Source organism: Eumetopias jubatus, unplaced genomic scaffold, assembly GCF_037043125.1.
Source record: "Eumetopias jubatus isolate StellerSeaLion01/CBP00866 unplaced genomic scaffold, mEumJub1_p1.0 scaffold_2, whole genome shotgun sequence".
Classification (NCBI taxonomy): Eukaryota; Metazoa; Chordata; class Mammalia; order Carnivora; family Otariidae; genus Eumetopias; species Eumetopias jubatus.
This window is the reverse complement of record NW_028274808.1, coordinates 200,513,036-200,529,776: the sequence shown is the minus strand read 5'-3', so window position 1 is coordinate 200,529,776 and position 16,741 is coordinate 200,513,036. Positions and strand designations below refer to the sequence as shown.

At 41.2% G+C, this 16,741-nt stretch overlaps 1 protein-coding gene across 1 annotated transcript in view; it reads left to right on the top strand.

The window, feature by feature from the left end:
• Nucleotides 1-16,741, top strand: part of GRK4 (G protein-coupled receptor kinase 4) — a 96,467-nt gene that overhangs the window by 28,292 nt on the left and 51,434 nt on the right. Inside the window, exons 3-5 of the mRNA XM_088021247.1 lie at nucleotides 3,567-3,679; nucleotides 6,975-7,052; nucleotides 14,353-14,453. Coding sequence (XP_087877373.1) covers nucleotides 3,567-3,679; nucleotides 6,975-7,052; nucleotides 14,353-14,453 — 292 coding nt within the window. The remainder of the gene's footprint in view (nucleotides 1-3,566; nucleotides 3,680-6,974; nucleotides 7,053-14,352; nucleotides 14,454-16,741) is intronic.

The window sequence follows — 16,741 nt, the reverse complement described above, 5'->3', positions numbered from 1 at the left end:
TAAATTCAGACTTGCAGCTTCCTTTACAAGTAGAGACTCAGATCTAGCAGCTAAGAGTTCTGGATAAAATTAAGGCATATCCAGAAATAAATCTGGAAAGCTTGAATGGAATCGTCTCTAACAAGCAAGTATTTTTTAGTTATCTGAGGATGATATAAATATAAAATGCAAAACAAACTGAAATATATCCACAGCTACCCCCCCCACACACCCCCAATAAACTTAAACTTCAGACATTTGGCTTTGCCAAACAAGCCAGGTTAATTTGGAGCGCACCGTTTTCTCCCTGGTCTGGCTGCTCCCTCCTGACCCCCTGCCGTGGCGTCCTCCCCAGCTCTCCCAGGCTGTGGAGCAATTCTGCAACCCTCCGTGTCTCAAGGGGGTCTCCTACCCCACATATGTAATTCTGGCTATCGGCTTTGCAGCCCCTTCCTCTGCTCAGGGGACCCAACCGGCCCCTCCCTTCTGTTTTCTACCAGCGAATGATCTTGATTGCCTCAGTGCTGCCTACACAATACAGATCTTGTTGCCCACAGTACAAGCCCGAGTCTGGGACTGTTCCGCTCACAGGTTATCACCTCCATGAGGGGCGCTGCCTTCTACCTGTTTACCCCATCAGCTTCCTCATTGTCCCCTCAGCAGAGGATGGGTTCCTTGAGAATAGGGCTCCTCTGGTTCCTGTCGTAATGTCTTCAGTAATGTCCTCACTGTTCGGCGGGAGACTTGACAGAATCTGAATGAATTGTGTTCTGAAATTCTTTTGTCACCAGAGAATTGGCCTCTTCCTTCCCACGGTGCCGCCTTTTTCCGGTCCAGCTGCTCTTCCTGCCGGCTGGTCCCCTGGCCCCGGCCTCTACTGCCCCACTTCACCTCACTGCCCTGGGATCTGGGTGGCCCTCAGCAGCGAGCAGTTCCCAAAAGGTCTCTGCTTTCCTTAAGATGCTAAACCTACGGTCGTGAAGAGTCAGTGAAATAATACACAGAAAGGACTCAAAATAGTACCTGGCACACGGTGACAGGTGAAGAAGCATGGCCACTAGTTATTATGCTCTGTTCCTCCTAAGGTGGGGGGAGTTCCTTGGTAGGTATCCAGGCTTCTGTGGAAACGTGATCCCGGTCTTGTGTTTTTCCCTCCAGTTTTGTAAAGCTTCGTTTGCCTCTACATTTTGCTTCCCTGAGTCCCCTTTTTCAGCCACTCTGACCTACTTGTTGGGTCAGTCACTTAGCTTCTCTGTCTCTGACTCTTTTAAGAGTTAAAATATGGTACAGTAGTACATATTATAATTATATTCCATGTGATCTGGAAGCGAGCAAGTGTGGTTGGAGCCAATAAAAGGAAACTATTCCGCACCGATCACACTTTGCCAAGGACAGTATTCCCAATATCTTGATAAGGTTATTTATTTTTCTGTATTTCTTTGCTTCTTCTAGATTATACCCACTGTTTGTCCATTTTGGTTTCTATTTTCTATTTTCTTTCTTTCTTTTCTTTTTTTTTAATTTGACAGAGAGAGACACAGCGAGAGAGGGAACACAAGCAGGGGGAGCGGGAGAGGGAGAAGCAGGCTTCCCGCGGAGCAGGGAGCCCGATGTGGGGGCTCGATCCCGGGACCCCGGGATCATGACCTGAGCCGAAGGCAGACGCTCAACGACAGCCACCCAGGCGCCCCTCTATATTCTTTTTAAAATTTCTCTTATTTTATTATGATAACTCCTCAAGTAATTTTTCTTCTTCTTCTTCTTCTTTTTTTTTTTAGTAATTTTTTTTTTAATATATAGGGTGAATGGAAGGTAAAGTTTCTGAGTTCTTAAATTTTGGAAAATGTCCCCTTTTTGACTTCTTGTTCGATAGTTACAGAATTGTATATTTCCACCTCCCTTGACCCCTGAACTTTGAAGACATTGGTGTCCTGGTTTCTGGCTTTGTTAATACCGCGTCTCTGATGCTTTAGGTGTTGTAGCTAATGTTTTGCTCTTTCTCAGAGGTTTCCTCCTTTCTCCTTACTGTTGGGAATGTCACCGGGATGCCTCGGGATGTGGGTCAGCCATCATTGGTTATGTTTAGCACTTAGCGGTGCCTCTAAATCTTAGGCCCTTAGCCAGTCGTTCTGATCAGGACTCGGACATCCCCTGCACCCCCCCAGCCCCCCACCCCCCTCCCTGGGCTCTAGGCATGTGGGCGGGGCTCCCTTAGGAAGTCCAGCTCTTCTGTCGGGTTTCAGCTGAGGGTTCTTTAACAATCCAACCCAGCGGCTTTTTCTCTTCCAGGTAATCCTCAAATTTCAGACTCCTGTGGGTGCTTTGTATTCGTTTTCCATGTTGGGTTTCATTCTTTTTGTTGTGGCTTTGGTTTTTGTTTGAATTTTTGGTCATTTCTATAGGAATCTTGGAGAAAAAGTAGGCACACCTCCTTAGCTGGAAACTAGGAACATTCCTGAACCCTTGAATTTGGGAGGAAAGTGTTAAAAACTCTCAGTATTGTAAAAATGTCACTTTTTGACTGCCTGTGTCTTTTGTTTTTTAAATATAGTATCCCTCAAATAAAATGTGGTAGTAAAATTGCACAAAGTAGGTGGTAGAAATTTTGCGAAACTATTGTTTGTTGAAATAAGCGCCTGTGTACTGGCAACCAAAATATTTCTCTCCTTGCCTATAGTTTTCCATTTGCAAACTCAGCCACCTAAAGTAGGGTTGTTTAGATTCTTACAACTACTTGGCATGAATAAACCCTTTAATTGAGGAATTTATTATGGCTTGCTTACTTTTCATGAATTTTATTTAATTCTTCAGCTTTAGAGCCACTTTAGGAATACTTCAATATGATGTTCATTTCAGGTTCAGAGCCACTGCTAAAAGAGCAACTGATTTTCTTGCTGATGTTTAAGTTAACCTATTTTGAACATGACATTTTTGTTTTATATCCCTCGTGATATTTTGACTAAATATTAGTGCCTTGTTCTCAAAACATTATCAGTGTGTGTGGTAAGGTTAAGTTATATAACATATTACCCACTGAAAAGAAAAAAAATAAACCCAAGAGCAGTTTAAAAATAATTAAGCATATGTAATGTTTGTAACTTGTAAAAGTGTAAAAAGATAGCAAAATGGAAGAGTTTTAAAAAAGGTGCTTGAGTACATTCCTGTGGTGTATTTCACATATGTGCAGTTTGTGCCCAACACACTGGGGGTTAGGCCTGTGGAAGGATGGAGCCAGATCTCTTTTTTGCCCCTCTCTCCCTTTGCTGTGATCTTGACTGCTCAGTTCCCCAGGAATACCTCTCCCCTGCAGAATTCCTTTTGGAGGAGGGGGGCAGGGACATTTCCAGGTATGCTTCACACACCTTTATTTATCAGTTCTTCCAGGTCCTTTGGCTCTATCCAGATACTATAAATATTCATGATGACCTAGTCTACATTAGTAAACAATCAAGTCATTTAAAAAAAGAAACACCCCATAAATACTATTTTTGACTTTTACTTTATCAGGTGAAAACAGCAGTTCAGAAAACACTTTCTGAATTGTAACAATCATATTGGTTTATTTCTTATCCCCTTTCTTCATCCAGAAAAGGATTATAGCAGTCTTTGTGACAAGCAACCAATAGGAAGACTTCTCTTCAGGGAATTCTGTGATACACAACATGATCTAAAAGGATGCATTGAATTCCTGGATGCAGTGGTAAGCAATTTATCTCAGTGTTGAACTACCTCGTCTTGTGCTTTTGAAAATTAACAGACTGGATCTAAAAACTTAGGTCTCTCTAAGTTAAGCAGACCTTGGCAATAATGGTAAGAGTGGATAAACTAGTTTCTTGGTGTCATGCTACCTTGGCATGGAAATCCCTATATAATATTTCCCCTTATCTGCGGTCTTGCTTTCCGTGGTTTCAGTTACCTGCAGTCAGCTGGAGTCCGGAAGCAGACGATCCTTCTTCCAACAAATGGTCAGTGCAGACATACTCAGAGATCCCGTGGGTCCAGGTCCACACCTGTCAATGAAGCGAATATTGTGATGAATCAAGTCAAATGAATTTTTTTGTTTCCCATTGCATATAAAAGTTATGTCTACACTATACTGTAATCTATTAACTGTACAACAACATTAATCTAAAAAAAAAACAATGTTCCCTCCTTAATTAAAAAATACTCTGTTGCTGGAAAATGCTACCCATGCTCAGACCTTTCAGTGAGGCATCATCTTTTTTGCTGGTGGAGGGTCCTGCCTGGATGTTGATGGCTGCTGGCTGGTCAGGGTAGGGTTTGCCGAAGGTTGGGGTGTCTGTGGCGGTTTCTTAAAATAAGACAAGATAGAAGTTTGCAACATTGATTGACTCTTCCTTTCACTTGAACACTTAAAGGTCATTACAGTTTTTTTTTTAAAGATTTTATTTATGAGAGAGGGAGAGAGTGAGAGGGCATGAGCACGATGGGGGGAGGGGCAGAGGAAGAAGCAGACTCCGCGCTGAGCAGGGGGCCTGACGTGGGGCTCCATCCCAGGACCCTGGGATCACGACCTGAGCCGAAGGCAGGGGCTTCACTGACTGAGCCACCCAGGTGCCCCTGGAGGCCAACATAGGATTATTAATTGGCCTAATTTCAGTATTGTGTCTTGATGAATTGGGAGGCCCGAGGAGAAGGAAAGAGAGGGGAAGGGCTGCTCAGTGGAGCAGTCAGAACACACAGAGTATTTATTACTTAAGTCCACTGCCTTATATAATGTGGTTCAGGTAGCCCCCAAACCGTTACAAGTAACATAAAAAAAATCACTGATCACACATCACCAAAATGAACATAACAGTAATGAAAAGGTTTGAAATATTGGGAGAATTTCCAAATTATGACACAGAGACATGACATAAGCAAATGCTGTTGGAAAAATGGCACCAACAGACTTGTTGGCCACAGTGTTGTTACAGACCTTCAATTTGTAAAGAAATGCAGTGTCTGTGAAGTGCAACAAAGCAGAGCGCAATAAAACGAGGTATGCCTGTATTCTTTCAGAAAAACATTTGAGGCTCTTGCCTATGCTCTGTGGAGCTCCCCAGCCCTTTCCTTCCTGGTGCCTCTACTAGAATAAGACAAGGCTTTGAAAGGAGGTAATTTTTTTTTTAAGCCAGAACTCTGGTGTTGTGGGGCAGGCCTTGTCAGTTCCGGGAGTAGAATATAGATGTGGCTTAGTGTATTGGGTTATATTTGCCAAGCTGCTCTATTTTAAAAATTTAGGGACCTACAGTTCTTTATTTCAAAATGGCTAAACTGCGTTGTTAACATTTGTTCAGGTTTGGATCTTCTCATAGTGACACGAGACCTATTACTTGTTAGGTGACTGCCAGTTGACTTCAGTGACAGGTTCTGTTCTGTGTTTTGTTTTATTTTTGGCGGCAGCTGTGTGGGTTAATAAATAACACCTAATTATGCCGTTTGCACAGTCCTCGCTGCTTTGACTGTCCTTGTGGTATATGATTGCAGGTTCTTGGAGCTTCGGGAGTGGAGAGACTACATTTTATCTATTTCCCCCGTGGCACCTGGCATGATTGTTTGCTCTTTTCTGCTTAGTGTTTGTTGACTGAATTAATGGCATCTTTGGCAATTAGTGTTCAGTGAGAGAAACAACCAATGGGAGAGATTTATTAAGAGGTTTGTTGCAAGGAATTGGCCTACACAATCATGCGGTCTGGTTAGGAGAGTCTTAAATCTATAGGACTGGAGGGAATCCTCCAAACACGGAGTGAAGCTGCTGCTGTCCTCAGGCAGAATTCCTTCAGGAAGCCTAAACTCTGGTTTTAATGCCTTTCAACTGATTGAATCAGACCCACCCAGATTCTCTAAAATAATCTCCTTTACTTAAAGTCAGCTGGTAAAGACTTTAATCACACCTACAAATACCAGCACAGCAATGACTAGATTAGTATTTGAACAACTACTGGACATTGTTCCTGCCAGGTTGGCACGTGGAAAGACCATCACAAAATCCGTTGATTGCATGCCATCCAGCATCCAGAACGTAGGCTGGAAGGTTCTCTAAGTCAGCTGGGTCTAGTTACTAGTCGGGTGAATTCAGTGCCTTTGAACACAGAACATGAAGCTGGCTCTGACCGGTCGTCAGCCCTGTCAGCCGTGGCTCCTGTGCTGGGCCCACGGGAGGAGGCAGAATCAAGTATTCTGGAGGTCCGACTCCTGCCCACAAGGACTTTATGTGTTCAGTACATGAACTTCCTTCAGTCTTGGTTTCCTCACCAATCTCTCCAAGCCCATCTGGCTGTTAGCTTTGCTGCTCTTCTCAGGCCCCAACCTGCAGGATCCAGTGGCTTCACTGAGGCCTCCTCGTGCCTGAGTCTCCAAGTCTGTTGACATTGTGGAATGGCCTCTGCTTGAAATACTCCTAGCCAGGCTTTTATGATCTCTCCTCGGGTTTTCTCTCTTTTCAGTTTCTTCCTTGCGTATCCTTTGTAGAGGTTTAGATACTGATCAAGTTCTGCCTTGACCCTTCCTCTGGGTTCTGGCCTACGTGGTGGTATCCTCTCTTACGGTCCCCCGCCTGACACCTGCGTAGGGACGTCTCCTGCTTTGGTGTCACCAACTCTGACTTCTCTGGGAGCTCTGCACTCAGATTTGCCACGTGCCTCTTGGACATTTCTTAAAAAATGATGTTGCCTAGAGCAATGCAAGCTGTTTATTTGATTCTGTTTTATTTGGCCACACTGAAGGGCTGAAAGTGTAATATGACAGAGCACTGTGGAATGTGTTGCGCTACTGCATTATTATTCACCCCTCAAAGAAAACTTTTTCCCCTTCATTGCCATTAGTTTTCCCAAAGAAGAGCTGCAGATACTGGATCAATATCAAATCAATTAGAGCTACTCTGTGGTTCTCAGGGTACCCAGCTGATTCTGTATGTCAGAGAATTCGAAACACTGTGAAGTCAGTGAAGAAGCTCCACTACTAGTTTTCTTTGTTCTCCCCTATACCGTCAGGCGGAATATGAAGTGGCTGCAGATGAGGACCGGAGAAACTGTGGACTGCAGATCTTAGACATGTTCTTCGGTGCCGAGGTGTGTTTTCTTCCTTAGATGCAAAGATTTATTAGTGCTTACTTAAATAATTAGAGGACGTAGCCCTTCTTAGTTAGTTGGATAACATATAACAAGTATGTTAAAATCTTTAATTTCCTATAGATATTCCTCTTATGCCTTTTCTCTTGAGTGGATGAGGAAATTAACAAATCTCTTAGAAAATTAATTCAAAGAATTTAAAAGTTTCTGTGTTTCCTCAAACAGAATACAGCATTAGAGAATTTTATCTGTCTTGGACTGAAAATAACAGTTTTTTCCCTAACAGCTTTAATGGGTCTTGGGTTTTATGCTTTTTCATTAGTAGATTCTTACAGTTTAGTATGTCCCTGAAATTAGAGCCGTAACCCGCTTCTCTTCACAGGACTTCCCTTTTGTAGGCTATTGGAAGTCCTAAACCCTGGGCAGGCCCCTGTGTTGTAGGGTTGGAGAACAGTAACAGGGAGAGCTAACACTTAGTGAACACTGCTCTAGGCCGTGTACGTGTAATACAACAGTCCTGTGAGGTGCGTACATTATTATGTCTATTGTCATATGGTAAGACTGAACATCAGAGTGGCTAAGTGGTTCACCAAAGGTTACACAGCTTGTTATGTGCGAGAGCTAGGAATCAAACATGGAGAGACTGGGGTTGGAGAATAGTGTAGTGAGAATGAGTCCAAAATGTGCAGATTCTGAGCCCAGCTCACTGAAGATGGTAGGGCCATCAAGAAGGGGAAGCTAACTGGTGCAGAAGATAGAGTGCGGAGGCGGGGGGACGGGGCACGGGGGAAGGCCAGTGGATTGGCAAGTGAGCACAAAGATACACACACGACCAGTGGTGGCAGAGGTGTGCTTCAGACCAGATAGGTTTTGACTCTTAAGCCTGTACTTGCCTTGGCCTCCAGCATCAGTACCATGGCTCCTAGATCATTCTTTTCCAACACAGCTGCTACAGCATCCACATATTTGTAGGTACCCCCAGTAATTGGGAAGATACCTATTTCCATTTTTTTGAACTGAAATCACTGAATAGGTTTATATTTTTTATTTTTTTGACAATAGAAATAAACCTTTCTTACCTTAAAAATAATTTTGACGTTGACATTATTTTATGACTGTATTCACAATAATTAGTCAAAACATAAAACATTGTTTTAATTTTCCCCATGAGTTTTTTTTTAAGTTTTAATTTTAATCACCTGGTACTCATCACAACAAGTGCCTTTCTTAACCCCCATCACCTGTTTCATCCATCCCCCCACCACCTCCCTCCGGTTAGTGTGTTCTCCATGGTTAAGAGTCTGTTTCTTGCTTTGTCTCTCTCTCTTATTTTCTTTGCTCATTTGTTTTGTTTCTTAAATTCCCCATATGAGTGAAATCATATGGTCTTTGTCTTTCTCTGACTAACTTATTTCGTTTAGCATTATACTCTCTAGATCCATCCATGTTGTTGCAAATGGCAAGATTTCATTCTTTTTAAGGCTGAATAATATTCCATTGTGTGTATATATATCACCTCTACTTTATCCATTCATCAGTCGATGGACCCTCAGGCTGCTTCCATAGTTTGGATATTGTAAATAATGCTGCAATAAACATAGGGGTGCATGTATCCCTTTGAATTAGTGTTCTCATATTCTTTGGGTGAATACCCAGTAGTGTGATTATTGGATCGTATGGTATTTCTATTTTTAATTTTTTGAGGACCCTCCATACTGTCTTCCACAGTGGCCACACCAGTTTGCATTCCCACCAACAGTGCATGAGGGTTCCTTTTTCTCCACATCCTCACCAACGCTTGTTCTTTCTTGTGTTGTTGATTTTAGCCACCTGACAGGTATGAGGTGGTATCTCACTGTGGTTTTGATTTGCATTTCCCTGATGATGAGAGATGTTGAGCATCTTTTCATGTGTGTGTTGGCCATCTGTGTGTCTTCTTTGGAGAAATGTCTGTTCATGTCTTCTGCCTATTTCTAATCGGATTATTTGTCTCTTGGGTGTTGAGTTTTAGAAGTTCTTTATATATGTTGGATACTAAGTCTTTATTGTATGTGTCATTTGTAAATATCTTCTCCCATTCAGTAGGTTACCTTTTTGTTTTGTTGATTGTTTCCCTCACTGTGCAGAAGCTTTTTATTTTGATGTAATCCCAAGGCTTAATTTTTGCTTGTTTCCCGTGCCTCAGGAGACATATCTAGAAAAACGTTGCTATAGCCTATGTCAGAAAAATTATTGCCTGTGCTTTCCTCTGGGATTTTTATGGTTTCATGTCTCACATTTAGGTCTTTAATCCATTTTGAGTTTATTTTTGTGTATGGTGTAAGAAAGTGGTCCAGTTTTCCTAACACCATTTGTTGAAGAGACCATCTTTTTCCCATTGCATATTCTTGCCTCCTTTGTCCAAGATTAATTGACCATATAATTGTGGGTTTTCTGTTCTGTTCTATTGATTTGTGTGTCTGTTTTTGTGCCAGAACCATACTGTTTTGATTACTTCAGCTTTGTGTTATATCTTCAAGTCTGGAATTGTGATACCTCCAGCTTTGTTTTTCTTTTTCAAGATGCTTTGGCTATTTGGGGTCTTTGTGGTTCCATATAAATTTTAAGATTATTTCTTCTAGTTCTGTGAAAAATGCTGTTGATATTTTGATAGGGAATGCATTAAATCTGTAGATTGCTTGCGGTAGTTTAGACATTTTAACAATATCTGTTCTTCCAATCCATGAGCATGGAATATCTTTCTATCTGTTTACATCGTCTTCAATTTCTTTTGTCAGTGTTTTAAAATTTTCAGAGTACCGGCTTTTCACTTCCTTGGTTGAGCTTATTCCTAAGTATTTTATTGTTTTTGGTATATTTATAAATGGGATTGTTTTCTTAATTTTTCTTTCTGCTGTTTCATTATTGGTGTATAGAAATTCAGTTGGTTTCTATACATCAATTTTGTATACTCCAACCTTACTGAATTCATTTATCAGCTCTAGTAGTTTTTTGGTCGAGTCCTTAGGGTTTTCTATATATAGCATCATGTCATCTGCAAATAGTGAAAGTTTTACTAATTCTTTACCAATCTGGGTGCCCTTTATTCCTTTTTCTTGTCTGATTGCTGTGGCTAGGACTTCTAGTACTATGTTGAATAAAAGTGGTGAGAGTGGACATCCCTGTTTTGTTCCTAACTGCAGAGGAAGAGCTCTGTTTTTCCCCATTGGGGATGATGTTAGCTGTGAGTTTTTCCTGTATGGCCTTTATTATGTTGCAGTGTGTTCTCTTTAAACCTACTTTGTTGAGGTGTTTTTTTTTTTTTTTTTTTTTTTTTTTTTTACCATGAATGGATGTTGTACTTTGTCAGATGCTTTTTCTGTGTTGAAATGATCATATGGTTTTTATCCTTTCTCTTGTTGATGTGATATATCATATTGATTGATTTGTGAATATTGAACCACCTTTGCAACCCAGGAATAAAGCCCACTTGATTGTGAATGATCGTGAATGATTTTTTTCAATGTATTTTTGGGTTTGGTTTGCTAGTATTTTGTTGAGGATTTTTGCATTTGTGCTCACCAGAGATTTTGGCTTGTAGTTCTCTTTTTTTGTCGTATCTTTATCTGGTTTTGGTATTAGGGTAATGCTGGCCTCAGAATGAATTTGGAAATGTTCCTTCCTTTTCCATTTTTTGGAATTGTTTGAAAGGAATATATGTTAATTCTTCTTTAAATGTTTGGTAGAATTCACCTGTGAAACCATCTGGTCCTGGACTTTTGTTTGTTAGGAGGTTTTTTTTTTTTAATTATTATTATTATTATGGATTCAGTTTCTTTGCTGGTAATTGGTGTGTTCAGATTTTCTGTTTCTTCCTGTTTCAGTTTTGGTAGTTTATATGTTTCTAGGAATTTCTCCATTTCTTCTACTTTGTCCAATTTGTTGGCATACAGTTTTTCATAATATTCTCTTATAATTGTTTGTACATCTGTGGTGTTTGTTGGTATTTATCCTCTCTTTTTTGAGATTTTATTTATTTGGATCCTTTATCCAAATAAGAGGTTAATCAATTTTATTGATTTTTTTCAAAGAACCAGCTTGTGGTTTCATTGATCTGTTCTATTGGTTTTTTAGTTTCTATATCATTTATTTCTGCTCTAATATTTATTACTTCCTTCTTCCTGTTGGTTTTAGGTGGTTTTTGTTGTTGTTGTTGTTGTTCTTTTTCCAGCTCCCTTAGATGTAAGGTTTGGTTATTTATTTGAGATTTTTCTTGCCTTTTGAAGTGGGCCTGTATTGCTATAAACTTCCCTCTTATGGCTACTTTTGCTGCTTCCCAAAGGTTTTGAACTATTGTGTTTTCATTTGCATTTGTTTCCATGTGCTTTTTTATTTCATCTTTTATTTCCTGGTTGGCCCATTCATTGTTTAGTAGCATGGTATTTAACCTCCTTGTATTTGTGGTCTTTCCAGATTTTTTCTTGTGGTTGACTTCTAGTTTCATAGTGTTATGTCAGAAAAGATACACAGTATGACTTCGATCTTTTTAAGTTTGTTAAGGCTTGTTTTGTGGCTTAATATGTGATCTATTCTGGAGAGTGTTCCATGTGCACTTGAAAAGAATGTGTATTCTGCTGTTTGAGGATGGAATGTTCTGAATATATCTGTTAAATTCATCTAGTCCGATGTGTCATTCAAAGCCAATGTTTCTTTGTTGATTTTCTGTTTAGATGATCTGTCCATTGATGTGAGTGGGGAGTTAAATTTCCCTAATATTATTGTATTACTATTGATTAGATCCTTTATGTTTGTTGTTAACTGTTTTATGTATTTGGGTACTTCCAGGTTGGATGCACAAATATTTATAATTGTTATATCTTCTTGTAGGATTGCCCCCTTTATTATTTATTATATCATGTCCTTCTTTGTTGCTTATTATAGTCTTTGTTTTAAAGTCTATTTTGTCTGATGTAAGTATTGCTACTCTGGCTTTCTTTTGACAAGCATTTGCATGATAGATATTTCTCCATCCCCTCACTTTCAATCTGCTGGTGTCTTTAGGTCTACAATGAGTCCCTTGTAGGCAGCATATAGATGGGTCTTCTTTTCTTACCCATTCTGACACCCTATGTCTTTTGATTGGAGCATTTAGTTCATTTATGTTCAAAGTAGTTATTGATAGATATGTATTTATTACCATTTTATTCCTTGTTTTGTGGTTGTTTCTGAAGATTTTCTCTGATCCTTTCTTGTCTTTCTCTCTTTCATGATTTGCTGGTTTTCCTTAGTGATATATTTGAATTTATTTCTCTTTATTCTTTGCATATTTATTAGTGGTTTTTGATTTGTGGTTACCATTAGGTCGATACATAACATCTTCTGCATATAACAGTCTATATTAAGTTGATGGTCGTTTAAGTTTGAACCCATTCTTTACTCCTTTCCTTCCCACGTTTTAGGTATATGGTGTCATATTTTACATCCTCTTATTTTGTGAGTTCCTTGACTGTTTTTTACAGAAATATTCATTTTTACTGCTTTTGTATTACATCCCTTCATACCGTCATTTTTGGTCTTTCCTTTCCACTCAAGGAGTCCCCTGTAATATTTCTTGCAGCGTTGGTTTAGTGATGATGAGCTCCTTTGGTTTTGTTTGCCTGGAAAACTCTTTATCTCTCCTTCTTTTTTATTTTTTAATAAGTATTTTATTTATTTATTAGAGAGAGAGAGAGCGCACAAGCCGAGGGGGTGGGGGTGGGGAAGGGCAGAGGGAGAAGCAGACTCCCCACTGAGCAGGGAGCCTGACACAGGCTCGATCCCAGGACCCTGAGCCGAAGGCAGACATAGTATAGATGGGAAAAAGCCTCACTTCTGTTAGACCTTTTAATTGACACCTATTAATCATTATTAATTATAACAATATTGCTCATTTTTTTAAATGTGAATTTTCTATATTGTTTTATATTTCTATCACTAGTTCAACTTTGATGGAAGTGTTTCTTTGATTTGTAGAAAACACAGTTTTGCTGTGCTAACTCAGCTATACCACTGTCAGAAATCAGTTTAGAATGCATTTCTCAAGTCTAATGACAAATTAAATGTATAACTGAACATGATCTGGGTATCTTTTTCAATAAATCAGGATAGTAGTTTTGTTATGTGTTTCTTTCTCCAGAATTCTCTAGTTGAGGGTTAAGAGAATGGGAAGCGGGCAGGTAGGGACATATTAGTGAGAATGTAAAGTGGTAGAGCCTTTTTGGAGGTCAGCTTTGCAATAAATATCAATGTTTAAGAGACATGTATCCTTTGAGCTAGTAATTCTACTTTCAGGAATCTGTCTTATAAAAACACAGTTGTACAAAGATGTTCATGACAGTGGTGTCTGCAGTGGAGAAAATGGGCAGGTAGAATGTGTAAGAAGGACAGATAGGCGTATACTCTGGGAAACCATGCAGTCTTTAAGAAAATACGGTAGCTCTCTAGGTAGCAGCACATATTTATAAAACTACATATGTATTTTTATCCCATTTGTGTGAGAAAAAATTATTTATTTCTGAGGCTTTGTGTGCATGTGTATGTGTTTATATTTTTAATTATGGCAAAAGAGACATACAATTGATCATTGTAACCATTTCTAAGTGTACAGTTCGGTAGCATTACACATACTGACATTGGTGGGCAGCCTGTACTACCATCCATCTCCCGAACTTTCTTTATCCTGCAAATCTGAAACTCTGTCCCCGTTAAACACAGCTCCCACTTTCCCCTCCCCCAGGCCCTAGGTAACCACCATTCCACATTCCATCTCTAGTATTCTGACCATTTCAGGGACCTCACAGAAGTGGGATCATACAGTATTTGTCCTTTTGTGACTGGCTCATTTCACCGAGCACAGTGTCCTCAAGGTTCATTCCTGTTGTAGCAGGTGTCAGAACGTCCTTCCTCTTTGAAGCTGAGTAACATTCCCCTGCATGGAGGGACCATGGTGTTTATCCATTCGTCTGTCACTGGACCCTTGGGTTGCTCCAACCTTTTGGATATTGTGAATAATGCTGCTGTGGATATGGGTGTACAAATACCTCCCCAAAACCTTGCTTTTCGCTCTGATTTGATTTGCTTAGGAAAACATCTGAAAAGGTGGACAACACAGTGAACTCTGGAAAATGACAGCGGGGTGGCGGGTGAAGGTGGCACTTTGACTTGTTATTTCATACACTTGATGTTGTACTTTTTTCTTACAGTAAGCCTTAGGTTCTGTTTACAATTGGTAAATTATGAAATCACTAATTGTTATGCATTTGGTTTGTGCTGTATTAAAAAGTCAACAGTCCCTTTACCAGAAATACCTTCCCATGTTTTGAGAGAATGTCGGTTGAGACTGAAGCAGAACCCCGGCAAGGACGACTTTGAGGAATGCACCAGGTAAGTGGCTGGCACCACCCTGCCCAGACGTGTGGCTGATGCCAGACGGGAGGTTTACAGGGGCTCTCTCTGCATGACACCAGCTCTCACTGCAGGACTTTCCAAACTAAAGTGGTCACTTTCACTAGAAAGAGATACACGAAGGGTGATAATTATACAGACAGAAGGGACACCCTGAAATGGGTCACATCGTGGAGAGCCAGTGTATGCGCATGGTTTTGCAGGCCCCTGGCCCCTCCGCTCAGCCTTCTAAAATGCATATGTCTGGGATGTAAGGATTCCCATAAAATGTTTTTTTAAAGCCCTAGGAACTTGCTGAAAATATCTTTTCTCTAGGTACTTGCAGTACAGACAGGGAAATTCTAAGTGAAAGCACTTTGACTAAATCCGGCTCCTGAGGTACACAGGGAGAAAGAATGGTTTCTGGACTGATCTGGCCCAGAACACGGAGTCCTCTGTCCAGTCATGCAGCATTCGGGTGTTGTTTATCCTAAGAGCCGTTCAACAGAGGCTGGTTGAGTGCCGGCTCTATGTCAGGTGCTGCGTCCGTTTCTTGGGGCGGCCATCACAAAATTCCACAAACTTAGGTGGCATAAAACAGCGGGAATTTATTCTCCGGACGCCTGGGTGGCTCAGCCGGTGAAGCATCTGCCTTCGGCTCAGGTCGCGATCCCAGGGTCCTGGGATCAAGTCTCGCATCAGGCTCCCTGCTCAATGGGGAGCCTGCTTCTCCCTCTCCCTCTGCCACTTGTTCTCTCTCTCTCTTGCTCTCAAATAAATAAATAAAATCTTAAAAAAACAGCAAGAGAAGTTTATTCTCACAGTTCTGGAAGCTGGGAGTCTGAAGTCAAGGTCTCTCAAGGACAGGATCCTTCCTCGGCTCTGCTTGTTTCTGGTGGAGGCCAGTGATCCCTGCTGTTTCTAGGCTTGCAGCTGCAGCGTTTCAGTCTCTGCTGTCATTGTCCTTGTGTTCTCTCCTCTTCTTATAAGGGCACCAGTCCCATTGGATCAGGGCCCACCCTAGTCTCGTATGACCGCATCTTAACTAATTATAGCTGCAAAGACCAGGGTTAGGACTCAACATATCTGTTTGGGAGAAGCATTTCAAGTCACAGTAATAGTTTGCTTCTTTGGGTTGAGGTTATGTTAGAGAGCAAAACGAAACACTGCTGACTTGAGTTTTCATTCCTACGTGACTTAAGAAAATATGAATTGCAGAGCCTTGGCTTATTAGTTATTTTTTGGGAAAATAGTTATTAAGCACCTATTATGTGCTGTCATTGATCTAGTTTCCAGGAATAAAATAAACAGGAATGAGTTGGTTCTTTACTTCTAGGGAGCTGTATTAGTTTCCTATTGCGGCCATAACAAATTGCCACAAACTTGATGGCCTAAAACCACACGCATCTCTTTTTTTTTTTCAGTTCTGGAGGTCAGAAGTCTGAAAGCAGTATCGCTGGGCAGAAATCAAAGTGTCCATAGGGCCTTGCTCCATTGAGGATCTAGGGGAGGATCCATTTTCTTGTTTTCTAGGAATGCATTACTTGGCTCATGGCGCCTTACTCCATGTTCAAAACCAGCCATACAGCATCCTCAAGTTTCTCTCTGCTTCTGTCTTTAGGAAACCTTTTCTTACTCTGTATGTGCACATCTCCCTCAGCCTCCCTCGTACAACAACATGTGTGATGGCATTTAGGGCCCACCCAGATAATCCAGGATCATTTTCTCATCTCAGGCCCTTTAACTCAGTCATCTGCAAAGTCCCTGTTGCCATGGAGGGTGACAGTCATAGGTTCCAGGGTTTGGGACCTGGATGTGTTTGGGTCATTCATTATTCAGCCTACCACAGGTGCTGAATAAATTGCCAGGGAGCGAGCGTTGAGGGCGCCTCTCCTAGCCTGGGGCCACAAGAAGAGTCTTCACAGAGACCCTTCCCTGCAGGCTGAGGAGGCGGCCAGGGAGCACAAAGACCTGCAGGGGGAGGGGCTGGCCGAGGATGGCTGCTACTTCATCCCAGGAGGGCCAGGGAGAGGGTCCTCATGGCTCCCACTCCCTGGTCCTTGTTCCCAGGTGCCCTTTCTGTCACTTCCCAAGTGTTCACATGGGAGTCCTCACATGAACAACAGTGATAAACGCTTATGAATGCATTACTCCTCTTAGTAATCCATGACGCGGCCACGACTGTCATCCTTATTGGAGGCCAGAAAAGGTTTGGTAACCTGCCCCAGGCCCCTCTGCTTGAGGACTGAGCAGCCAGCTTCCTCACATGGGTGCATTCCCCAAAGAGG